Raw genomic sequence first — 26,459 nt, 5'->3', positions numbered from 1 at the left:
CCAGGTGGGAGTTGGTCTCTTCTCCCATGAAACAAGTGATAGGGTGATAGCAAATTGCCTGAACTTGCACCAGAGGAGGTTTAGGTTGGATATTATGAAAAATTTCCTCACGGAACTGGTTGTCCATCACCGGCACAGGCTGCACGGGGAAGTGGTGGAGTCACCATTGCAGGAGGGATTTACAAGATGTTAAGATGTGGCACCTGGGGACGTGGCTTAGCGGTGTACTTAGTAGTGCTATATTAAAGGGTGGATTTGAAGATTTCAGCGGTCTTTCCGAACCGAGCTGTCTCTGCGACTGAGCGATTCAGCGACTCAGCGCAGGCTCTGCTCGAGGCGCAGCGGCTGCCGCGGCGGCCATGGCGGCCAGGCAGTGCCCGCGTCGCCACGGCAACGCACAAAGCCTCGGCGCGCGTGCCCTCCCCCGGCCGCGAGCGGCGCTCTCGCGAGACTTGGCGCGGCGCGGCGCGGCGAGGCCGAGGCGGTCGGGGCCCGTTTCAAACCGGCGGTCGCTGGGCCGCGGCCCGGCACGAGATGGCGGAGAGCGACAGGGCGGAGGCGGCCGCGCCGCGCCGAGCCGAGGAGGCGGCCGGCCAGGCGCCACAGCCGCCCCCGCAGCAACAGCAGCAGCCGGCCCCGCAACAACAGACGCCGCAACAGCCGCCGCAGGATGAGGAGGCGGCGGCCGCGGCACCCGGTAGCGGCGCGGGCAGCGCAAATGGCGTCAAAATGTGTGTGAGGGCAGGGCCGGGAGGGTGGCGGGGGCTGCGCGGCCGGGGGGTGCGGCGGGAGGAGGTGGCCGGCCCCCCCCCGCCCCCATGGCTCCTCCTCCGCGGGGTCGGGGCACGGCCGGGGCTGTGGCGGCAGCGGGGGCCCCTCCCGCCCCGGGAGGCCGCGGCCTGGGCTCGGGGCAGGTGGCGGTTCTCGGTCCGCGGCCGCGAGGGTGCGCGCTGCCAGGCCCCGCTGGGCTGGGCTCCGAGCCCCGGGCTCTGGTACCCGGCGGACCGGTTCCCACGGGATACTCTTCCAGGAGTGTTCTGCATCGCTTCTGGTGCCGTTTACGTTTCCGCTTCGTGCTGAAACGGGAATTTGTAAAGCCGTTGAACTAGTCTTTGTTTACGTGAGAATGGTAAGACAGCCCTACAGTAATTTACTTTTTAAAAACAAGCCCCGCACATGCATGCACGAAGTTTTCTTGGAAACTGTAACATTTTCATACACGGAGTATGTAAAAATGTGCCTGGTATAGTAGGTCTAAAAGGAACTTAGTGTAAGGGAGCTGGAACTACCGGCTCTCTGGAACAATACCATGAATAACTTTGTGTGCGTGGTTGTTCTTGATATCCGGCTTTGAAGGTTGTCACTGTGCATTAACTAGGTTTTGGCCTCACATCGTTGGAATTTCAATATCTTCCAATCTAATTCAGATCTTGGAGGGAAAATACATTTACAGTAGACTTACTGTTACAGTACATCAAAGCTATTGGTCTCTGTGAAGTTTTGACATGTTCTGAGCAGCCCTGCTCTGATGCCGTTGTATTTAAAAAAATGCATGTGGGATCATCTTCAATATAAAGCTGGAGGAATAAAGATGTACTTCATGCCGTTACTTGACTCTCTGTAAAATGTAGTTTAGCTTAGAAGCTATAAATTCCACTTTACTGTAAAATAGAATTTGTGGATTTGTTTTCCAACCCCTAGTCTGGCCCTCAGCTACCAAACTGTGCAGATTAGAATTGAATTTTCACAGGACGATTGTCACCCTTTTCCCCCTTTTAGGCATATAAATTTTATTGCCTTTTGATGTCACTGCTGTTGAAATGAGGTGTTTCCTCTGTATCCCTCCTGTCAACAATATCTTGTTTTGCCTCCAAAACCTCACAAACAAATGAAAAATCCCAGTCATTCTGCATGGTAAAAGTCACAATGCGAAGTTTGAAAGTAATGGGGTTTCTTGGTAACAGAGATACAAATCTTATTCTTCCACATACAGTTTCTCATCTCCCCCCAAAGGGGTGTACAAAGGATTAAGCTGTTAGTCTATAGGTGAAATAATTTTTAAAAAGAGTATTTCATTAACCTGGTTTGCTTAGCATTCATTAAACTGGAGAGGAGTCCCGGCTCAGTTTGCACACATCCCTCAGTTTTTTGTATCGGGTAGTGGAACTGATCAGCACAACAAAGCTAATGTGATCCATGTGCTTTGGAATCACATGTAGTGAACTTCTTTCATTTCTGTCTGCTTATCTTATTGTGCACGCTTGTGAGGAGTAGAAGTTTGTCTTAAAAAAATCAAGTATTAGGGCTTTCATGTTGTTATATCTTGTGCTTATTGTTTTTAGAGTTCCAGTTTTGCATGTGGAAAGCTTGTCTTTTGTCTTCTAAATTTTATGGAAAGTTCAAAAGCTTTTTCTTTTCCAAAAGGTCTAATTGGTCTTTTAAATCAATGAGCATATGTACTTTTTTTTAAGAACTAATTGCAGATATCTTTTTTCCAGTCCTAGGAATGGTGATGGTTTGTGATTTCACAGGCAAATAGTAATTTAATGTATGAAATGCATAGCTCATACAAAAGGTGAAGGTTAGAAAATACAAGTGGTTTTTCTGTATGAAAATTCATAATTTCAGTTCATAATTTCTCAGTCTGTCTTTTCTGTGGTCTGTAGGTGACTAATGTGACATTGCTTTGAATGTATTATTTGATTGAAATTATTTGTAATATTCAAGGAGGAGGGTAAGAGTTGTAAAAGAATCTCTGCCTCTGGTCTGTTCGCTGGCCTGTGTTGGTTTTGGCAGATGAGTTTTGCAAGAAGGATTGTTTCTTTAATTAATCTCTGTTTTCAGTAGCCTGGCTGTGATTCCCAGACTAAGTGCAATGTCACTTTGTTTCCCAGATTTAAGAGTTTATGCCAGGCTTGTATCTTCTGTGCTGTTTACTGATTTATACAGTCAGTTCTTGCAGAGCCTCTGGATTCCATATTTGGAGACCTGTCTCATCCTGTGCACTGCATTGAGCACCAAGGAGCTGTTTCATAATCCTTTAAGCAGGAAAGAGCTTAAAAGGCTGAAGAGAATCCATTTCTCTAATCCTAAAACTTAAGGAAGAACTCAGATTTTTCCTAGGAGTCTCGTTGGGCGGGAGTTTTGCATTTGCAAATGAAATTGGTTTGGAAAGGAGCTGATCTGACTGGAAGATCTGATACTCTGCTCTTTGCTTTCCTGAATTCCTCCAGTTCCTGCACTGTTCCCTTCATTACACAGCCACACAAGAATTAATGTTGTCACAGGATAGTGTGGAGGAGGGATGATGCAGAGGGACGTTGGAGGATGCTTGAACCAAATAACATGTTGTTGACTTGAGATGTTTTAAATTTTACAAATACTTGCCCCAGGGGAGTATCCATGCGTTTCCAAGTTGCTAATCCACTCTTAATCCACATGTAAACACAAGGACTATGAAGTTAATACCATATGAGTATTTCAAAATTGGGGAAAAAGTCATGGGAGAAATATGGATGTATTTGAATGTACTCCTCCCTGAAAAGTGTCCAGGCTTGAGTAGGTAATACATTTAGCTTCATGAAAATTTCCTTGCATGTGCTTTTGAGTACAGGACTGCCACTTCCTGTTCTGTTAACCATGCAGAGAGCTGAAAATTTGTCTCTTAATCGAGATCACTGGTTTTGCCATATGTTGTGGTTGTAAAACTGAAATGCCAGAAACCTTCCGAAGTGCCGAAATGAGATAAAAACTAAGCCTTCTAAAATGTGGGAAATATAGTAAAGATAGTGATGTAATTTAAGTAGAGGGGTTCGAAATCATTCACCTCTGTCAGTCCTGTAGGACATCACCTTCTAATTGTTCTAACTCAATATGCTAATTCTGGCTTTTAAAAATACAATACTTCTTGTAAAAGGACTTTAAGCTTCTCTTTAAGTAGATAGTGATGTGTAGTTAAAGATGCTAAGTAGCATCTGTTTAGTGGATTGCATGTGTGTGGCTTTATTCAGTGGATTCTCTCAGTTCAGCTGTTCTCTTTTAAAATAAAAAGTAACAATTCAGGCACTTTGAGCCTCTGTCAGCATGCTAAGTGACCTTGTGATAGTAACACTGTCAAGAGTGCTGAAGAGTTACAGGTATTTCTTCTAATTCTGTTAAAAGTGCATGGTTTTACTGAAGTTGAGATTTGGACTGCCTTAAAAGAGAAGGCAGTCCAAATTTTCTTGCATTTTCATCTAAAATATAAGAATATTTTAAAAGGATCATTTTGGTGCTGTTGGTGAAGTTTTGAAAGATTGAGGGCCCGGTGTCTGTTTTGTTTTTAGTGGATAATACTTAGTTCCTTAATTAGTTTTAGATTCATAGCATGGCTTAATACAACCGTTTCCTATGCATTTAGCAAATTTTCAAATTTTAGTAGTATTAAGCAGTGAACCTTAAAAAATATTTGTTGTTTTTAGTTCAGTTTTAATTTCTGTCTAGCAGTAATCTGGCACAAATTGCGAATAAAATTATTTATGGGGTAGATAAAACATAATTTGATAGAAAACCTATTGGAATTGATTTTGATACATTATTTTTCCATTGAATGAAGCATCCTGAGATGTTTCAGCTCTCAATCTTAGCCTGTTTCTACTCCCACTTCTGTGGTGAATATCCTGTAACTTGTCCAAGTGAGATGTGAAAATTACCAAAGCACCAAGGCATGGGTACTATAGCTGATTTTTCACTCTTTCTGCTTTGGTCTTTGTAGTAGTTTCATAGTTCCATCTTTCTGAGTCTTGACAGACAGGATGTGCTGGCACAGGTTGCCCAGAGTTGTGGATGCCCCATCCTTGGAAGGGTTAAACATTGGATGGTAGACCTGAGTAAGGTGATCCAGTGAAAGACGTCCCTGCCCATGGCAGGGGGCTTGGAATTAGGTGATCTTTAAGGTCCCTTCCAACCCAAACCATTCTAGGATTCTGATTCTATGAAATGGAATGCAAGTGAATTAGTAAGGTGTACTTTCTTTACTTAATATTGTAATTTTTTTTGTTGTTATTGATAGAAGAGTATATTTTGCAATCACTCTGCTAGCATGAATTTATTTTTCCTAATTTGAAAAGTGGCATTTGACATCCTGGGAATTCCAATAGCATAGGAAATATGCAGTTATATATATAAGTAGGAAGTGGTATAGTCTAATGATCCAACAGAAGACTAACAGTGTTTTTGTTTGGATTTTTGTTTTTTAATGTAGGGATAATGATGAGACAGCAAAAGAAGGGAAAGCACCTGTGAAAGAGAAATTCATTGCAAAAGCGAAGGCAATCCCTTCTCTTGGAAGCAAGAATAGATTCCACCCCTATGCAAAGGAGAAGAACGCAGGCTCTGGAGACAAGAAGGCTGTTAATCGCAATAGAGTTTTTATTAGCAACATCCCATATGACATGAAATGGCAAGCTATTAAAGACCTGATGAGAGAGAAAGGTAACTTATTCCTTGTAACACACCTCACACAGAAACTGATAGGGCTTAAATGCAACTGATGTGTCCTTTGAGCCACACAGATTTGATTTGACTTTTTTGTTTGGCCTTTACTTGGTACATCTATCTCCCTTCCCCCTCTTTCATCTGAGACAATTGCATTGCAGGGTAGGCTGGGTAAAAGAAGTGCTCACAATCTTCTGCCATTCTGGTGTGACAGTAGAGAGTATTTGCATGACCTCATGAGTTCTTAAAGAGATTGTGTTTTGTCTAGTTGTAGTTCTTGTAGATTTTTTTTTTCTCTAAGGGCTATTGTATTTAAGCAACACATGAAGTGTGTTAACCTGAATAATAAGGGATGTCTTTCAAAAGTTGTTTTGTATTTCTTTGGTGAAATCTGGCTGTGGCATTAACTTTGTCTGCATTGTCACTACTGCCACGATTGTTTGTCTGGAGCTTTTTATTAAAAGCTTGTTACTATTGTTGGAGTTCTGATAGAGTAAATCTGACTACCCCAAAAATGTTATTTTAATTTTGGGGTAAAATAATAATAAAATATGGATTTTGAAAAAAGTTAGTTCTGTGTTTTCCTTGAAAAACTGATTCTTCAAAAGTAATGCAAAGCACACTTGGCTTTTAGGCTGTGAAAAATGCCAGACCCCCCTTCTGTAATTGCTGGTTTATCTGTTGTAAGGTGACATGACTATTTGATTGGTTGATTTACTTAAACTTCGTACTTTAGAAAGTGAGTCGCTTGCTGTGAAATATCTGATGTGTAAATTTGGTTATTATTGAAGGCAAACTTTTGATTGAAGATATTCAGGTAGAAAGTCACCTTAAAACAGGTGTTGTGAGTAGGATGATAAATGTAACAATTTTCAGTGAACGTTGACGTTTCATTTGTTAGGTTAAGGGACTATGTATATCTGATTTTGTTCACCAACTATATCATACTGGCCAAAATATGATCTGTAGTATGAATTAGGTTAAATATAGTTGTTTGTTTTTAGCTTTTGTGAATGTGGCTGCTGCATATTTCTGAAAATTAGCTAAATTATATAGCCATTGACAGGAGGTATGTTGGTCTGGTTTTGATTGTTGGTGAATAATAGGTGATTCTCTGTAGACTTGTGCACAGGGGCACAGTAAAGAAAGATACTGGTGTTTAAATGCATTGTCTCTTGGTATTTTCCCTTTGTATGTCTTATGTAGTTGGTGAGGTTACATACGTGGAGCTGTTTAAGGATGCTGAAGGAAAATCAAGGGTAAGTGCCGTGGGCAACAATCTGCTAGAGGTTTAAAAGTTCCTCAGCAGTTTTATTTTTGTATAATACCTGTACCAGTTATTGGAAAGTAAGTTTCATTTTTACACTGATTTTCATTAAGGTAGCCTTGAGGATTCTCTATTAGAAGTAGTCTGACACCTTCATGCAACTCACACTAGCTGGTTGTAAGGGACAAAGTACTTCTGTAAATGTTAACAAATGGCATTTACTTAATTCTTCTTTTTAGCCAACACCTTTTGTCTTGGTACAAATCTGTTTCATATAAAGGATGTTCAATAAATCAATCATTTTATTTAAATTTTGTTAGTGTAGTATGCTCTTCTTGGGGCCAATAAGTATAAACTGTTAGCTAAGAATATACTGGGTGAAGTGCCTGATTTCACGGCTTTGCAGGGTTGGTACTTTTAAGCACTGGCTTAATGTATTTACTTTCTTAAAACTAAATGGATGGAGATGGTTGGTAGCCAACAGAGTGCCTTCAAGGAGGCACTAATAATGAAGATTGTTAAAGCTCCTCTGTCTTCTTAATAATAGTCAAAAGTTTGGCCAATAGCAGCTCCAAACCTGCAGAAGGGAACGTGAGAAATGCAGGTTTGAATCTTAACCGAGGTTGTATCAACTGTTGTAAATTACTTTCTTTAATACTTGTTAAAACTAAAACATGCTGTCAGCTTTGCTATACTTAAAGAAATCCTCAACTTTTTGCTTTATTAGAAGGATGCTGTTGCAGTCAATAAGGTTATTTTCTTATAAGGCAATTTCTCAATTTATGCTGTAGTACTGGAGAGGTATGCAGACTGCCTTTTCATTGTAGTGGTGTATTTGATGTAGGTAGATTTGAATTTTGTAGTTAGTGTCTTGATTGGTTTTTGGTTATGTTTTGGGGTTATTTTCTTTCCACCCTTTCACTCCCACCTCCTCTTCCCAGTTGTCCTTATGTGGATCTGTGTGGCATTTTTCCAATTCTGGTTTGACTCAAAGAGCGTAAGAGACAATGTATTCTCTTGCATTTGAATGGTATGTATGCTGAGAAAGCAGGAGAAATTCAGATTGGCTACCATTAAAGAGCATACTTTATGAATTCTGAAGCTGAAAATAACTTGTATAGTTACTTAACAGTGAGCTGGGATCTTTAACTGGAATCTTCATTGCTCTGTCATATGTGCTGACTGACTTCTTGTTTTTTTTTTTGCTTGTTTTCTCTTCACATATGATGACAAATCTCATGGATATAGGGTTGTGGGTAAGTTTGGTTTTTTTTTTAATGTGTGTAGAAGCACACTGCTGTCCAAACATTCTATTAGTTTTGGTGTGTTAAACTTTATTTTAATACTCTAAATGTTTTGATCTCTTTCTAAGTGTGGTTGAATTCAAAGATGAAGAATTTGTTAAGAAGGCATTAGACACTATGAACAAATATGATCTTAGTGGAAGACCCCTGAATATTAAAGAGGTATGTTTACTGATGCTGTTTTGAATTTGAAATAGTGAAGATACTAAAGCTCCTGAGATGACCATACAGTATTTTGAGAATCTTAGATGTGTAATTTCAGTTTCACTTTTTTTTTAAATTTTCTTAATGGGCTGAACTGTCTGTTGGCTTGCAGAAGGTTGGATACTATGCCAAGTAAACTGACAAAAAGTATGTCCTAAAGTGAAATTAATCTAATGCTGTTTTTTGTTAAAACAACTTACTTCATATTCTCTTATCTTAGTGTCATCAGGTCTTTTCCAACCTAAGTAATACTATGTTTACATTGTTTACCTGCTTCAAAATATGACACAGAATGAGCTTATTATTAGACCACTACATATGTGCAAAACTGGGGCTGGAAATAGAGAAGTTGTACTCTCTGGAAAGTGAAATAATGTCAACATTCCTATTGTGTTGCTGTAGTATATGATGGCATCTGATACAGTTCTTCCTGTCCTGTTATAGTTTTAATAATGGTACTAATAAATAATACAAAACCACCACCTAATGAAATTAATTCAGTTCTTGGAAGAAAGTACTAGGCTAACAGTCCTTTAGCTTGAAATCTTTTCTACTTGTCCATAGGCTAGGTACAGCATGTGAAGTGGCAGTGCACGCTTCCTCAACAAGTGCTTTGCCAATATGCTTCAACCCTCATCTGAAAGGACCCACCTCTAGAGGTGAGGGAATTAGGTCTCCATGCTAATTCAGTTCATAATCCCTCTGACATGGACAAGTGTATTTCTTAGTTGATAATTTTGATGGGTTTATGCAGAATTTCGAATAGTACCAATTTGTTTGTTGCCAGTCCAGTTGCTGATGGTTAAGTGGCTTTGTCTGTGCCCACGTTTCAGGATCCTGAAGGGGAGCATGCTCGTAGGGCACTGCAGCGGGGAGGAGGAGGGCAGTTTCCAGGAGGACATGGACCTGATGCAGCACCTGGAATGATGAATTTACCACCTTCTATTCTCAATAATCCAAACATTCCTCCTGAGGTTATCAGTAATTTGCAAGCAGGCAGGCTTGGATCCACGATTTTTGTTGCCAATGTAAGCTTAAAACTGTGTTTTATAACTTTAATGTTTGATCTTTGTAAGATATCTTCTACCTTGTAGTTCAATTTTAATATAAAGAGGAGGTTGCAAATAGTTCACAGTTAGTATATTCAATTGAAAATGTTGGGTGTATGTTCAGATTTTGGACATGGAAAGATAAACTCTTGACACTGACGTGCACTTCTAATTGTTGCAGTCATCTGTTGATTCAAAAATATTTTATACATCTTTTCACTATTTGCAATTGCATTTCTTTTTTTATTAAATATATACTTCAGTTTATCTTGCTAGTTACTTTAGACTAACACAATAAAGTTCCAACAAATTCCGTGGTTCAAGTACTTTATTAGCACAAAAGACTACTGTATTTATATGAGGGCTTGTGGAATTACAGCTGCTCTTCTCAAGAACCAAGCCAATGGTAGTATGTTAATTAAAGTAAAATACATGTACACAGAATAATTTGTTGACTTTTTGGACTTAGACGCAGTGTCTGTATATTACAAAATCTCAACTATTTACAGTTACCAAGCATTTTGTTAATGAAGAGTTAACAGCAATGCAGAAAATCTCTTCCACATGTAATGGCAGAACAGAGATGTGCAGTGAAATCACTGATGGGTTTTTGTGTTTAAGCTGGACTTCAAAGTTGGCTGGAAAAAACTGAAGGAGGTATTCAGCATTGCTGGAACTGTGAAGCGTGCAGACATCAAAGAAGATAAAGATGGCAAGAGTAGAGGAATGGGAACAGTTACCTTTGAACAAGCAATTGAAGCTGTTCAAGCAATATGTATCCTTGGTTTTGAAAAAATAATTGGTCATATATTGATCAGTCTTTAATGGTTCTGCAATGCATAGTTTTGCAAATGGTGTTTGTTTGCCTTGTAGCTATGATATAGGGACCAGAGTGTAATACTGTGCAGATTACATTTGCAATGACTGAATTTGCTACTAAATTCTAAAAGTTCCTCATGATGTTGAACAAAATTAAAATACCTGACAGTGTGACAATTGTGAAACTAATGTACCTAACATCATGTATTGTATCTTCTGGCCCTTGAATTTGGTTTCTGAAGATAAGGTAAGGAAAGATAAGACTTGATTCATAGTAATTATACAGAAATATGAGAAGTTATTACATTGGTTCTTCAAAACACTTAAAATTGCCTTCTTAAGATGCCTTGACTTGCATTTCTTCAGCAATGTTCAATGGACAATTCCTGTTTGATAGACCCATGCATGTAAAAATGGTAAGTTGCTATCATTTCTTTCTACTTTATATATCTCTGCCAAAACATTGAAAGGATCATAGCATAACATCCTTGTTTTCTCTCAGGATGACAAATCGGTTCCTCACGAAGACTTCCGTGTTGTGGACAGCAAAAGCTCACAATTACCTCGTGAGTGCACGCTCTGTTTTCTACTCCTTGCACTTAGTATATGGTGATCCATTTTTTGTCACAGTTTAGTGATAGTTTTGCTTACTGTGATCTGTGATACAGAGGAAAGTCTCTCTTCTGATCATACGTTTTTGTTTTTGAGGTGGTCTTGGTGGCATTGGTATGGGACTTGGACCAGGTGGACAACCCATCAGTGCAACACAGCTGAGCATGGGTGGTGGAATGGGGAGCATGGGTCCAGGAGGTAAATCCATGTTCTTCATTTTTAAGTTATGCAGAGCTAGTTTAAAAATTTGAAAGTTTAAATTTGTCTTATCTGTGTTTGGAAAAATGTCAGACTTTTGACAAAGCAAGCCTTGTGTAGCGTGCTTTTGAGATTTTAACTCTGTCTGACTTTTTAAAAATCCATTAGGGTGTACTAAGTGTTGTTTATCTTTTTGGTTTAAAGGTATGGGAATAGACGGCCCAGGATTTGGTGGAATGAGTAGAATGGGAGGCGGTACGTGCAATGAAGTTTTTTGCATTAAATATTTATTTTAATACTGTATAGAAAATGCTTTTCCTTATTTTACAGGACTTCCTGGATTTCGTGGAATGGAAGGAATGCCTAACATGGGAGGATTTGGAGTCAGCCGAATGGGAGGTAGTTGAACACCGTTCCTGTACACCTACTAGTTTGCCAATATTTATTTATTAAAACTCTCCATTTAGGGCTGGGTAATATAGATGAGTTCAAATGAAGTAGTTGCATGAGTGGAGGCCTAGGAACTGGCAGGAGCGTTGAGTGTGTAATAGGTGCCTCTGACTTGGCATTAGACTCATTTCTATTTAAACAAGCAGCTGTGAAACAAGTGTTGTAGGAGCATCAACTTAGATGTAATTAACAGAATATTCCTATTTTTTTTTGCTTTGTTCTTTACAGAAATGTTCCGTGGTGGAATGGGAGCAAACATGGAAAGAGAATTTGGTCGTGGTGACATGGCATTGAACCGTGGTTTTGGAGAGTCTTTTGGAAGGATGGGTATGGTAACTGTTAAATTTTCTATGACATAGTACTGGAATAATTTTGCTAGAAGAAGAGGAGACCTGGTTTCCATCTTCTGTGTCTTCTCCCCCAGTTGTTACTGTCAGGATGTAATCTGATTGTTCATTAGAGTTACCACTTAAGACAGAGGTTGAGGTGTGGAAGGCTTTTTCCCCCCTCTTTAAAATATAAATGGAATAGCTATTTAAGGAAAGCATTTACCTTCTTACTGTTTATTTTGTGGTGTATTAAATCTTTAGGTAGCAATTGGATAGGAGTGTTGAATTTTGGTGCCCTCAGTTTTTGTCCTGCCTTTTGAGCTCATATAGCTCAGAAGGGTATTTATTGGCCTCTTCTGTAACTGAATCAGCATTATTTTGTTTATAAATGATGTTTTGTTGGCAGTGGGGGTGCCTCAAATTAGTTACTTTTCCATCTTCAGAGGTGTGGAAGAGCTCAATAGTAGAGCCTTCTTGCCCTTTGTTACTTTGCTGTTACCTGGATGAATCACAGAATCCCTCAGGTTGGAAAAGATCACTGAGTCCTACCTTTAACCCAACACTGCCAAGTCCACCACTAAACCAGGTCACCAAGAGCCATATGCACACTTGTTTTAAATCCCTTTAGGGATGGTGACTCCACCACTTTGTTGGTCAGCCTGTTTGTATGGTTGACAACTCTTCCTGTGAAACATTTTTTCCTAACATCCAAGCTAAACCTCCATGGTTTAACTTGAGGCCATTTCCTCTCCTTCTATTGCTTGTTACTTGGTAGAAGAGACTGACCCTCATATCTCTGCAATCTCCTTTCAGGTGGTTGCAGAGAGCAGAAAGGTCCTCCCTGAGTCTCCTGTCCAGGCTGAGCATCCCAGCACCCTCAGCCATTCTTCACAAGGCTTGTGCTCCAGAGCCTTGATCAGCTTTGTTGCCCTTTTCTGGACACACTCCAGCACCTATATGTCCTCCTTGTTGTAAGGGCCCCAAAACTGAACACAAAATGCATTATAGGAGACAGCTGTTATTCCTCTTCCCTGTTTCTTTTACTTCTCCATTCCCTTAATCCACCTCCTTGAAAGAGAACTGCTAAGAGCATAAGATTCATGTGGTCTAAAAGTTTATTTATTTATTTAATTTAAAAAAAATTAGTTGAGGCAAGTCATAGCAAAGGGTAACTGTTGTGTGCTTGTCTACGATACTGATTGTGTAGAAGTGGTAAGAACATAAGCTCATCCTTTGAGCTAGTCTTAATGCCTTGGAATGAATGTTACAGAAAGGAAGTGTATGCTTTCACTCTGGCTACGTGCATAAACATCTGTTTCCTGAGTGAAAATGCTAGGCCACTTCAGTTATAAATGTTTCTGCAAGTAGTAGGCTTCTGAGTCTTCTGGTAGCACGTTGTGTTAGAAATTTGTGAACATGGCCACTGTGAGAAATTGATGTGGGTGTCTTTCATTCAGTAGATCCAGCAAGCTTCTGTTTATAATCTGTCAGTGATGTGACCATTTGAGTAGTTTCCTGAGAACCAAGATTAGAGATTTCCAGCCTAACCTGAAATAATGGAAGGAAACTGTAGGGACTTTTAATAGATACTGTGTTTGATCAGGGAAGGCCCTAATGTACTCTTGTTGCAATATTTAGGTTAATGTTATCTTAAAAAGAAATACTGTGAAGGCATTTGGTTTTATTAAACCTTGAAATCAAGGAAGGCATCTTTGTTTGGGCTGTAGTATCAGAGTGGAATTGAGGATGTTTTATTTGAAGCAGAATTGTTGACTTTTTATACTGTCAAGTTCATATAAGATGAAGCCTTGAGTTTTGAGGTTGTTCTTCCCAATGTGGGAAATGGCCCATTTAGCTTTACCAAGTTTGTGCTGCTGGCAGACTGTCAGAGGGGAGAAATCAGAGTAGCTTAAATCCTTCTACTTAAAAGTAGAAAAGGAGAAACTAATTTTACTTACTAGTGCCCTTACAGAAAAATATTGCCCGGTAACATTGAGATCAGTGCACTTCATTAGTGTGTGCTTTGTTTTTTTCACTAATTGGTGGTTTCAGTGTATGTCACTTCACTGTTTTTCTCTGTTTAGGTGGTGCAATGATTGGTGTTTTTGCAGGAGGAATGGGAGCACCTAGCATGGGCCCAGTAAGATCTGGAATGAGTAGGTTAACTTGTTTCAATAGAACACAAATGCATAGGCAATGTAACAATACCATGTACACCTACTTGTGTCAGAGGAACCTGCTGTAGTGTAGTGTCTTGCTGTTAATGGAAGTAGAATTCTGTTGCATGTGACAAGTCTGAGTTTTCAAAGCTGTTTCACTGAGGTAAATGTTCAGACGGAAATAGCTAATACCATCTTTCCCTTGATCTTAGATTTGGAATGGTTTCAACTACTAGTTTGGAGGGAGAAGTGATTAAACTAAACTTGTGTTTCAGAAAAAAAGGCAGTTATTTGAGTAACCTTTATGAAGCTGAACCTCTGTAATCTGTCATCATTGAAATAAAAAATCAGCCTTGAATTTCAGATTATCACTCAGTTTAACTTTGTGCAAAGCTCCAATACTGAGGTTGTATTGCAGCAACTCTCTTGAGTTTCTCAGGCTAGAGCAGATGAGAAACTAATATCCTGCTAGTGTCAATCTTAGAAGGCATAATGCTTAAAGGGTCCCTCATGAATGATCTTGATAGTTTTACTGTACATTAATTATGAATCCAGAAATATTATAGTATTTGAGTGCTGTTGCTTTTAGTTCCTTATATAAAATAAATCAGTATATTTTATTCCATGCATGTACTTTTTATCGGGGTTTAAACCATGACACATAGGAAAGTTCATGCTCTTTACAGTACTTGCAGTAATGTCTGTTCTTGGCAAAAAAAGAGCCTTCTCTAGAAGATTTTGTAATTAGGTGTGGGTATGGCTGCATTAAGTAAAGCTGAATATAAATTCAGGAAGCCAAATAAAAAATAGTGTGTCTGGTCAAATTATCTGTATCAAAGTATTGCTACAGTTATTTATTTTATATTTTTGGTAGAAGGTATCATATTTTTATTAATTAAACAAGACTTTAAATCTGAATTCTTGTGTTCAACATTTTGCTACATTAGATGGTATGACTAATTGTTTGATGCAGTTTGGTTTTACTATTATTTTAGAACTGACACTCTGTATCTTGTAATACTTCTTAAAATACTAGCCATGCTCCTCAATAAATCACTGTGCATGTATAAGTTATGTTTTCTATTACAGCAGTTTTAATAAAGTTATTCTTCTGACACAAGAACTTTATTTTATACCAAATAGTTGTTAAAAGGAGATTTTATTTTATCCTCCATTTCTTTCTCTGTGTAGGTGGTGGAATGGGTGGTATGAACAATATGGCTGGAGGAATGGGAATGGATCGGATGGGTTCCGGTTTTGATCGAATGGGACCAGCCATGGGTGGAGGCCTGGACAGGAACATGGACATTGATCGAGGATTTGTGCCTGGCCCCATGGGAAGTGGCATGAGAGAGAGATTAGGCTCTAAAGGCAACCAGATATTTGTGAGAAATGTAAGCAATTAAGTATATAGGAACCACATGTGTATTTTGTGTGTATGCTTGATTGCATGCTCTTATTCTCATTGTAATATTTGGTTATCAATAATACTTTTTTATTCTAGCTTCCTTTTGACTTGACCTGGCAGAAGCTGAAGGAGAAATTCAGTCAATGTGGTATGTATATGAACCTTACCCATGCTCATCTCCATGGACTTCATGTGTTTCATGGTGTTTATTAGACAACAACTGGAAGACTGTTGTCTGACTCTGAAGAAGAGTCTGGCTAGCTTAATCCTTCTTATTTCACCCAGTTTTCTTGAGTTGTATTTCTTAGGCATGACAGAACACAAGATCATGGTACAATATGGACTATGTTGGCTCTGAGTGCTCACTTGCTATAAACTTTAACCTATTCCATTAATAAAATTACTATTTGAAATTTTTCTTTTTTTTCACATATTCCCTGGCCAGTAAAAGTATATAATGTGGTGTTTCCTATGAGGTAAATACGTGCAGGAGCCTGCGTCCGTCCAGGTCATGCATTACTTCAGAAATGGTGCAGCATCAAATCATAGTAATTTTGCCACTGTAGCATTACAGGTTTTCTTATACATATAGATGATCCTGATAAGCATATTTGCAGGCTGTAATGTTCCTCTTTATCTTAAGAAATAAAGAAGAAAGAAAACATCAATAATCGTTCTTATATAATAATGAAAAGTTGGTATTTTCACAGAAGTGAAAAATAAAGCTTGGGTGTAGAAATGCATGATGTTTTTCTTGTCATAAAAATGTGAAAGCACATTTTTAAAATGGAGAGCTTTAACTGAATTACAGGATGCCGTCTTATTTTGGACAGACAGAAAAGATAAATAATTTAAAACATACTACTGATGCCTAAATCATCATACAGCTGTTTATAAATTTGATATAAATTAGACCTTGCATTTCAGCTGTGAAAAATTACAAGCTGCTGATATATTTTGGTTTTTTTGATGGAGGATATAGCACAACAGCCAACAGGTTCTTTCTTTTATTAGGTCTTAACCTCCTGTGTCACTCTCAGATAGTTCAGAATTCTTTTCCATTATCTCTGTGAACTAGTGGATGTAGTAATTGTGTTCAATTGCTTTTAAGAATTATAAGCAACAGATTGTGTTTGTGTCAGTATCGTAAGGAAATACAAAGACTGTTTCCCAGTGTTCAATTTCTTTCAGTGAAAGGCTAGTCTTACATGATATTTAAAAATAAAAGGCTGTGTATTTCAGGGAAAAGTTTTTTGTTCCTAGTGACATTCGGTGGCTCAGGAAGGTGTGCTACAACATACCATAAGCAAAAACTCATTAGCTCCAGGGAACTAAACATTTTCAGAGGAACCAAGACATCTTTATAAAAATATTTCCTTGTGAGTTGAATGCCCAACCTCAAGGAAGCTCTGCAGGAATTGAATAGTGCATGCTACTCTTCCACTGCTCCCAGCCTGGTAACTTTATTGTTTTAAAGGCTTCAATATTGCTCTGCAGCTTCTTAACAAAATTGCCTGATTGTGACTATTGCTTGGTATGTTTTTGTGATCAGTGTGTGGACTGGATGAAGTTGCAGTTTGGTTAATAATGATTAATGCTCACACTTCTGTCAGTATGAAACACAAACCTTTCCCTGAGTCTTACAGGGCACTTTGTTTCAAACTTGAGATCAAATACAGGCATACTTCAGGAAAGATTCAAGATAGAGGATCTCGATTTGGACCCTTTCCTGCTGTTTTGTTCTGTGTCACCTTGCCTGAATGAGTGAATGTACCATCAGTCTGAAAGTGCCAATTTAATATGTTCCCCTAGATTATACTTAGAAATGTTTTTTATCACTTTTGAGTTAAGTTGTTAGTACACTGAGGAATTGAAATAACCGCTGTTTAACTTATTTATTCAGGTCATGTAATGTTTGCAGAAATAAAAATGGAGAATGGAAAATCAAAGGGCTGTGGAACAGTCAGATTTGACTCACCAGAATCTGCTGAAAAGGCCTGTAGGATAATGAACGGCATAAAAATCAGTGGCAGAGAAATTGATGTCCGCTTGGATCGCAATGCATAATTTAAAACTGTGTGTTCAGGAACATTCCTATGTCTGTTTAGCTTCTCTATCTTAGTAAGTCATTTTTAGTAACATTGTATGCTTACAAAAGCTGTAAAAAGGAACTTTTAAATCCCACCAGCCTTTAACAGTATAGTGTTTAATATACTGTGATTCTTGTTAACTGAATCTTACTATGTTTGGTTTTTAAAGACAATTTGCCTGATTTTTGTTGTTTTTTTAGAGGCGCTGAACACCTGCAGGTCCCTATAGACCGTGGATTCTTTGGATGCTCAGTGCCTTTGGAAAATTAGGCCAAGTGTCTCTAGTCATTCAGTTTAAATGAATGGTTATACTGTTTTTAATAAAATAAGCCATTTTCTCTGTTAATCTCCAGATTGCATAGTGGGATTTATTTAGTGTTTTCTGATTTTTTTTTTCCCTCCAGTGTGTATCAACATTGTAATGTAAAAAGTAGATGTCTTTTTCAGAATTTTGGTTTTATATGTGCGTTGTAGTCATACTGTAATTCTTGACTCTAAAAGAAAGGGCTCCAATAGGCTGTGATGTTTTTGTTTTACTTAATATTACTTCAATGACATGACTTAGTTCTGTATATAAGATTTAGAGCCCAATGGGAGTTTGGAGTTGGTTTTTTAAATTTTATTTTGACTAAATGAAGAAACTGATTGTTTTCTCCTGCTTTTATTTTTTTCATCAGCATAATCACTGATTAAACTAGTTACCACAGACCCTTGTAGGATTGTTTCCTATGATGCCAAGTTCATATAAAATTGATAATACAGTAAATACTAAGTACAGGACAAGACAAATTGTTCCCAATTTTTTATCTATTTTCCAGCCATTCAGGTGAACTGCCAGAAAAATAAAACCAACAGAACAGATAAGAGAAATGGCTGTGTATGTCAGACCACTGCTGTTCACTTCTATGGGTCCTGATGTATTTATGAAGGCAGTTTTTATAAACCAGGGTATTCCCAAACAGAGCATATCAAATACATTGGATCCGACAATGTTAGACATAGCCATATCTCCATTTCCTGTAAAAGAAGAAATACAAATAATTTGGCTTAATTGTATTGCATGAAATTGCCAAACTGTTTTGGAGGAACAGACTGCCAGTCCTCAGTTTCTCACAGAGCACCCTTTTCAGATTTTTCATCAGAAGAACTATAGTCAAGATTCTAGAGAACATGGGTACCACAACCATAAAAAGTCTCCCTAAATCACCAGCATCTGCACAATTGCACTTAAAATTAAGCTAGACAGGCTACTATAAAGTCCAGTTACGTTTAAATTACTGAGACCTACAGTTGTGTTCTGCAGTAAAACTCTTAATACTTAATCAACAACAAATAAACCAATCTAGAATACTTCTCTGAGATACTCTGAGAAGTTTTTAAATGTCTGAGCCACGGCTTTTTCAGGTAAGCTATATATTTATTTTTAGTAAACTTAAGCTCTAGAATCTGGAGCACACATTTTGAGGTTACTCATTGAATTTATCAATATGTTGACTAGAATTACTTCTTTTTGTAGTACCTTTTAAGCATATCCATTGGCATGAACCTAATACTAAAATCTTTACCTTTTCGAGCAACCAGCACACTTGCAACTGTATCTGGTACACTTGTTCCTGCTGCAAGTAATGTGAGACCCATTACTGACTCTGGGATTCCCAGTGTTTCACCTGCAGTTGAGAAATAATGGTAGAAAATGCAAGTGTGGTTTTAGTTAGGGCTCATCCAGAGAAACTGCTTTGGACTTTGCTGGAGAAAGAATCAGTAATCATAGAGTAATTTCAAATGGAATGTGTCAGCTAACTTAACTAAATGTGAGGTGACTGGTCCACAAAGCAGTTAAAGAGGAACAACAAATAACCCTTCCATGTTCTTCGAGTCTGAAGTGGTCAAGAGAATAGCAATTAGGATTCTTTTCTTGCAGATAAAGCAAAAATATCTAACAAATAACTACTTTTTCCCCCCTCAACTTCTAGAAAATACTATAGTCTCTCTTACAGTTTTGGGCATCTCCTTGTTAGTGTTCAAAAGTCTCACGAAGCAATAACTTAAAATCATTCTTTTTAATCCCCTCAGGGGGTGGGGGAAAAGCACATGAATCTTCTTGGGGAAGACAGTCATTAAGATATGAGAATACTGTCTTCAACTACATATGTTTACCATTTCACTCCAATTAGAAAGTGATTTGGAAGAACCAACATGCAGAGTTTTTATATGACTTGTAAGTACAAGTAACCCCATAGAAGTGTGAGTACCTTTAGAGAAATACTTGTTTGAATTAAAAAAAACAACAAAAAAAAACCTGTTACTAGAAGGTGATCTTATTTTTGCCTAATCTCTATTTTTCTTAGCCCCAAATGTCCTGTAACCATATTAATCTCTAACTTAAAATACAGGGATTCTTCAAAACTGTTTTAGCAGTTGAACCATTCAGAAGCATCATTATGCTGAAGTATTTGATACCTCTAGTCAAGCTATGAAGTAATTAATTTTTCTTACACTTTTGTTCACTAAAATGTATCTTAATTTTTTTACTGTTGAAATCTGAGTTCTTACTTGAAATATTTTGACACATTTAATAAGAGCAATTTCGTTTAAATAATAAGCAGTATGCTAAGCTAGGTCAGCAATGCTTGTCTATTACTTACCATCTTAGTTTAGAGCAGCCCCATAAATTTATGTTTGAAACTGTTTGTTGGTTTCAGAGGGACTAACATGATCCCGTTGCAGAATTTGTACTCTCTTTGTCCTTCCATCACTTCTAATAGATTTGTAGGATGAGGGACCAACAAATCAGCTTTTACAAACCATCCAGGCTGGAAAATAATGGTTCAGACCAAGGTGAAATATGAATGAACCAGCCTTACGTACCCAACATTAGTTTCCTTGCCCTCTGAAGGTTATAAGACAGAATATAAACTCAGGAGAAACTATTTTTTCTTTTTCTTAGATAGATTTATCTTCTATTTAATGTGTAGCAGTATATTTTTTTTTCTGGCAACTGACCATCAAGACAGAATAGTCTTATTTTTCTAGGCTTTTGCTAATTTTGTGTATCAGTAGTGATGTGTTGCTATAAGTAGTTAAATTTTCTTTGCCAGCAACAGAAAGATGTTCTAAGTTAAGTTTGTTCTTGACCATCCCAGTTTAGTGCCCAGCTATGATACCTTTGTGACATTCTGATCAGCTGATTATGCAATGATAGAACCTTTGAGTCAACCTTCATGAGAGCCTGAACTTGAATATATTGTGTGTTTAACTTGTAGTGTTTTAACATGTAAATAGAATATAATTTACCTAGAAGTAGTGGGCCAAAGACCCCAGTACTACCTGAAATGACTCTTGAATCTGAACACTGAATCATTTCAAATTAATTAATGCTTTGTCTTGTAGAACAGCAATAATGTTGACTTGAATCATGTTTCAAAGGCTTCTAGCATCCAGACATTGAACCCTTCCTCTTTAGGTACAAGTGGAAAATTATTTAATGAAGGGGTTTACATGGTGGGTATAATGTCCAGTGATCTACTAGTAATTTCTCAAGGGTTTTCTGAATGTGTAGGTCTGTTTCTGCACTGAACAAGGAGTTATTCATATCTGAACTAGTAGAATACTTGAGTAGGATTAGTGAGCTATAATGTGAAAATGGCAAGCTTTGAAAAACTTTACTGTAGAGTTTTAGTTTTGTTTTCTGCTTGTTCTTAAAAACTGGATGTCTTTCGAGCTGACTGGAGAAACAATGAAATGAGGAGACCTTTAATACCTCAAAGTACTTTTAGGAGAAGGTTTTTTACATACAAGTTTATACCCCTTCTCTCACTTAAATGCAGTCCTTTTACTGCCCCACTTTATGATGCAGATTTTTAAGAGGTCCACATAACACACTTCGAGAATGTTTAATAAACAGATTTGAGAAGTTTTTTTGCAGTTAATTTAATGCCAAATCTCTTACTATAATGTGTAAGAAGAACACAGGTGTAGAAATTACGGTTTTCCAAAAGCTTTGACCTCTGATTCCAGTCTTAGTGGATTTCATGTTTGTCAGCCTTCAGCATAACAAGTTTATTGCTGTGTGTCTGGTTGTTTTGCTTAATGAAGCAGTTAAGTGAAATTCTGTTTTTAAAAACAGACTGGGTTTTTTGTAGCTACATGAAATTCTCATTCATGTGGCAAGCAGCATGAAGCAGCTAAACTCGAAAGTGTTGGGTCATTGGATAGAAGAGGGTGGCAAGCTAAGCAGTCAGACATAAGTTTCTGGTTTTTTTAGTGTGGTCTTTTTTTACATCACAGTCTGAGTTGCTAAACAGAGACTTGCCAGGGACCTCACAACTTTTTCCCCTCACAACAGGGAAACCTCACAACCTTTTCAGTGATTCTTGACTGGTATAGCAACACCACTTTTGGTACCTACCTGCTATTGTTACCATCCATACAAGAACATAAGTTATTGCAGAAATCCATGCTGCTGAGATTAAAAATGTCACCATGAACCAGTTCCTCCAAAACTGTCTTCTGCAATCTGGTATAGTTAAATAGAGTAGTGTGATAATAGGAAGGGATAACACCCACAAAATTCTCTTCATGTCTGCTTCAGGCATGGTGAAGACATTAGGATGATCTGTTGGAAGAAGAAGTAATTTTTAATTTGTAGCATTAAGTTTGAATCCATAGCATACAGTATATTACTGTCCTCTACTTGTGAGAATACTGAAAAAAGGTGCAAATACTTCTTTCTCAAGTTTCAGTTGTAGTATCTACATCTCTCTGGACAAAATTCTGAAATTACTCCCGGGGAGATTCTGCTTGTACACAACATTTATTCACAGTGAGAATAATCACTAGTAAAATAATCTCCCCAGGAAGTGGTGATTCCCCAGTGCTGGACACTTCTAAGATTCAGCTGAACAGCTGCTGGCCCATCTGGGACCCTGCTTTTGCCAGGAAAGGTTGGACCTTTCTCAGGATGATCCTTGAGATCTCTTTCCAACCCAGTATTCTATGATTAAAATGTTTTTTATTACATCACCAGGGGAGAAATAAGGTGGATGAAAATTGAATTTCTTTATAAGGGTTTACCCATAACATTTACCAAGAGTAAGTACCAACTACTGTTTTTTGCCTAAGAGGAAACACGACCTGTGGCCACATCACTATCCCTTCTGATATTATGCATATTTTGGGCTATGAACCTGCCACTGTCATAATGAAATAGTGTATATTAATGCAGTACCCCTGTGGCTTCCAGGTGACAATGCATTTTACAAGCAGTGTTGCTGAAAAGTTTCAAACACACACAACAAAGACAGAAGTTCTACTATGACACAAATGAGCAGCTATCCTTGCATTCCTCTAGGAACTAACTTCATATGAAAACAATCACTCTGATTCTGCTCAGTGTTATATTACAGGTTAGAATAACAATCTACTTAAATACTAGGCTGGATTTCTTTTGTGAGCAAAATCTTAATACTATCTGAGAATCTACTCTTGATCAGAACTGATGCAGATAGGCATGTGGAGTGCTAGAGACAGCTGTTAATACCTATACCTTCAGATATTTCATCGAGCCCGTGTAAGCTTGTTGAAAGTTGAGAGTAGTCCAGCTCATCTTGAAAAATTCCACTGTCTGTTCTTGACTGTTGACGAATTAGAGGTCCACTCTCATCCCTCCATCCAACCAGTGGCTGCTGCTCTGCATTCTCCTCCATAGCTTTTGTAAAACACGTACAGCAGGGACTGAACTTTTTCATGAGGTATTGGTTGATTTTAATGTCAAAACATAGCACCAGAATATAACACCCATATATCAATAATAGGGATGCACTTTCATACCTAGAATGAAAAACAAGTTTTATATAAAATGTAGTATAAAAGAACCGAATTGTTTGCATAAGGAGAGAGAGAGAAAATTTGCATGAATAGCAAATGGAGAACACACAAAAGCATCTATTTGCAGTTGTATGGCTACTGTCGTGGAAGTTTGTGAGTGTCCCCATGTCTTTCAGCAGTTCGATTAACTCCCCTCCCCTGCAGAATCTTGTTTGTGTATTGTATAGCTGCATGTTTTTTTTCAGGGGATCTTACTGATTGAACATTTTCCTGATGTTTGCAAAACTGAGTCTTCATGTGATGCTTAAATTATAAACTTCAAGAGACTTAATGCTGGACCTGACTGTCTTGTTGAAGTAACAGGAGTTTCAGTGTTGATGGAAGAGTTAAAACATCAGAAACTCATGATCTTCTGGCAGACAAATGTTTTTCTGAACAATGCTGCTATGAAAGGAAAGGCTCAAAAGGAGTAAATGCTGAACACTAATTGCTATGTCAGAACAGTTATGATGGAAATTGTGAAGTCTGTGCAGACAAACCTATGCAGATCAAACTTCATAAATATGCAGAGTTTGAATGTTTAGGTAACAATATTTACAAGCATTGTGACTTTTTAAGTTTTTTAAAGCCAACAGGATGTTTATTTCTGTTAGTGAATGGCAGTTCAGGCTACTGGAAGTTTGGGGCTTGGGGATTTTCATTTGTTTTTCAAAACAGTGTTTCACAGATCTCCAGTCAACAGGAATTCAACACTACTTGTGCTCTTACCAGTAAATTCTGTTGTCAGATATCATCACAAGGACTGCTGCTGCACTGATGGTATAAGCCAGACAGTCTCTGAACAGCGGCCAACAGGATAGCCTCGAAACCTGCAGATCAGTCATGTACTTTTCTTAAACCTCTCTGTAATACTTTCACTAAGTGCTGTAAATGCTGCATCAATATGTTGTTTCTATATTATGTAAAAATTAAAGATTCTTAGGAATGACTTAAGTATGATATTTAACAAGTTAGTGTTTTTAAAAACTTTCATAGCAAGTTATCTTAAAACTGATTACATGCTGGTTTTGCTACTAAATAATAAACTTGGCAGTTGTCATAGTTAAGTCTCTCTTGGCTTTTGTTGGCAAATGAGAAAGAATATCTATTTGGTGCCTAGGAGCAGAACTATCAAAGTTGATACATACCACACTTGAAAACAGCCCACAAGCTGCAGAAATACCAAGAAGATTATATATTGCTGATCCAAGGATGGTGCTGACCCCGATATCTCCCTTTGTCACAAAAGCTCCTGTAAGGAAAAATGACTCTCTGGTATGTTTCAGTTTGGCATGCAAGGAAAAGAACTCTTAAGTTATAAGGAGTCAAAACACATCTCTTACCTAGAAAAGCAGTGACAAGCTCTGGAGCAGAGCTTCCAGCAGCCATAAAAGTTGCTCCAGCAACATCCTGTGAGAGGCCAAGGCCTGAGGATAGAACAAAAAGAATTGCTTAAAGAAATTGATATTCTGTAGCCTTTACTCTCATTAATATAAAATTTTAGCTACTAATACATTTTGATAGAATAGTTTATTTTCATACAATCAATGCATTTATGGGAGATTCATATACTGAAAATTAGCCTGATCTACTGGACTAGTTTATTTCTAACTTCATTGCAGAAATTAGTTTAAATCTCATGTAAAATCAGCATTTGTATGCAGGATTTAACTATGTTTCCTCTTGGTAGTAATTGTGGAGAAATTCCATGGACTGTAGTATGGTATGGTTGTATGATCCATATCAACTCTGTCTTCCAGGGAATCCACTACCGTGTCTTCACATACCAGAAACATTAGTTAAATTAAAACCAGTGCTGTGATCTTAAAATCAAATTTTCATTTTGTATAGACAGTATAAGAGTCTGTGTCTTGGTTAAGAGAAACAAGATTTTTTTCTGGCAAATTGACTTTCTGAAATGTAACTCACTCTGTGGGTCAAGTCCTGCACACAAAGTACAGGGACATATGGCTGGCCATGGCAAAAGTCTGACAAATGCTTATTTATCATCAATAAACAAAACATCAGCTCTTATGGCAGTGTTTAAACTTACATTTGCTGTAAGTGTTCTGATTTGGAGAGCGTTTTCCAGTTCAGGGATGAGTTTCCCTAGGGAATTTTGTTAATTCTTGGCAGTGAAAAGCTGAGCTCCCTGCCAAGACCATCTCTTTACTTCAGTGGTCTGCTGAAGCCAGGGGAATTGTTGCAGGTTGATTAGATTTCTTAGAACTGTGGTAACCATAGAACTCCTCTCCCTCCTGTGTCATACCTTTAATATGTTAGCAGTAGTTCATCCTGACACTTGTTCACTACTTTAAAAGAAAAGCCCTAGGAAGAATTTTGGTTTCACACATCACCATTCCTCTCTTTTTTTTTTTTTTTAATTTTCTTTTACTAGCAGTTACCTGGACATAGTACTGTGCACCTCAAAATAACATTGTCAGTTTAGTTCATACTGAGGATTCCTAAGATTTTCCTCCAGGCAGAAAGAAAGCAAATATTAAATGAATGAATTGCAGTGCAATCACTAGGTTTTTTTCAATAAGATATTGATCCAGTGTATCAAATTAAATGTATGGACATGTTTGCGCATGGATAATAAAACTTTCAGCTTTCAGAGCACTCTAACGAAGCTTTTTAAAAGAGAAAGTTTTATGCCAAGCTACTCGGTTTTACAGGAAAAAGATCAGGTTGTCACTTACATTCACTGATGATCTCTAGGGAAGGTAGGAAGTAATCATCACACACAATGGACACGGCCAAAAACATGTACAGTATAATTATGAAGTAAATAACGATTCCTCCATCCTTCCTCTCCTGCGGTGTGAAAAATCCTTCAGGAAACTCCGATGAAGACGAGAGGACGCAACGCGTCCCGTTTTCTGAAAATTGAGGGCAAAAGTGTTACACATCCTGACACCTTCCCACTCCTCAGGCCGCGGGACGTCTGCGGATTCGAGCTCCGGTGGATTTCGCTCTCTAGCACAGCGAGCAGCGCTGCACACCTGCGGCGGGAGAGGCGCCTGCGGGACGGGCTGTGCGGCGCTCGCGCGGACCTCGGTCCTCTCCCCGGTGTCCCCGGCCCCCTCTCGGTCCCCTCCCGGTGTCCCCGGTCCCCTCCCCGGTGTCCCCGTACCCGCGGGGTCCCGGGGCCGCTGTCCCCGCGCTCCCCAGGCCGCGAGCGCCGCCAGCACCACCAGCGCCGCGCGCCGCCGCGCGCCCGCCCGCAT

The 26,459-nt window shown here is 38.4% G+C and overlaps 2 protein-coding genes across 2 annotated transcripts; one reads left to right on the top strand and one right to left on the bottom strand.

Moving 5' to 3' along the window:
- The first annotated feature begins 534 nt into the window (after positions 1–534).
- On the top strand, positions 535–18,046 carry MYEF2 (myelin expression factor 2). The gene is made up of 17 exons (XM_062501831.1): positions 535–731; positions 5,243–5,472; positions 6,682–6,734; positions 7,991–7,998; positions 8,115–8,208; positions 9,084–9,278; positions 9,921–10,074; positions 10,485–10,534; positions 10,621–10,684; positions 10,827–10,928; positions 11,133–11,183; positions 11,259–11,327; positions 11,607–11,705; positions 13,792–13,863; positions 15,058–15,260; positions 15,371–15,422; positions 17,178–18,046. Exons 1-17 carry the CDS (start codon positions 535–537, stop codon positions 17,339–17,341), a joined length of 1,857 nt encoding a protein of 618 aa, XP_062357815.1. The 3' UTR covers positions 17,342–18,046.
- On the bottom strand, positions 17,743–26,459 carry SLC24A5 (solute carrier family 24 member 5). The gene is made up of 9 exons (XM_062501832.1): positions 26,366–26,459; positions 25,932–26,111; positions 24,573–24,656; positions 24,378–24,481; positions 23,959–24,059; positions 22,910–23,193; positions 21,773–21,979; positions 18,930–19,031; positions 17,743–18,381 (listed from the first exon to the last, which is right to left on the bottom strand). The coding sequence occupies exons 1-9, from the start codon at positions 26,457–26,459 to the stop codon at positions 18,059–18,061; spliced, it is 1,479 nt and encodes a 492-aa protein (XP_062357816.1). The 3' UTR covers positions 17,743–18,058.

This window comes from Cinclus cinclus, chromosome 13 (genome assembly GCF_963662255.1).
Source record: "Cinclus cinclus chromosome 13, bCinCin1.1, whole genome shotgun sequence".
Taxonomy (NCBI): Eukaryota; Metazoa; Chordata; class Aves; order Passeriformes; family Cinclidae; genus Cinclus; species Cinclus cinclus.
The sequence above is the reverse complement of the archived record's forward strand: the minus strand, read 5'-3'. Positions and strand labels throughout refer to the sequence as shown.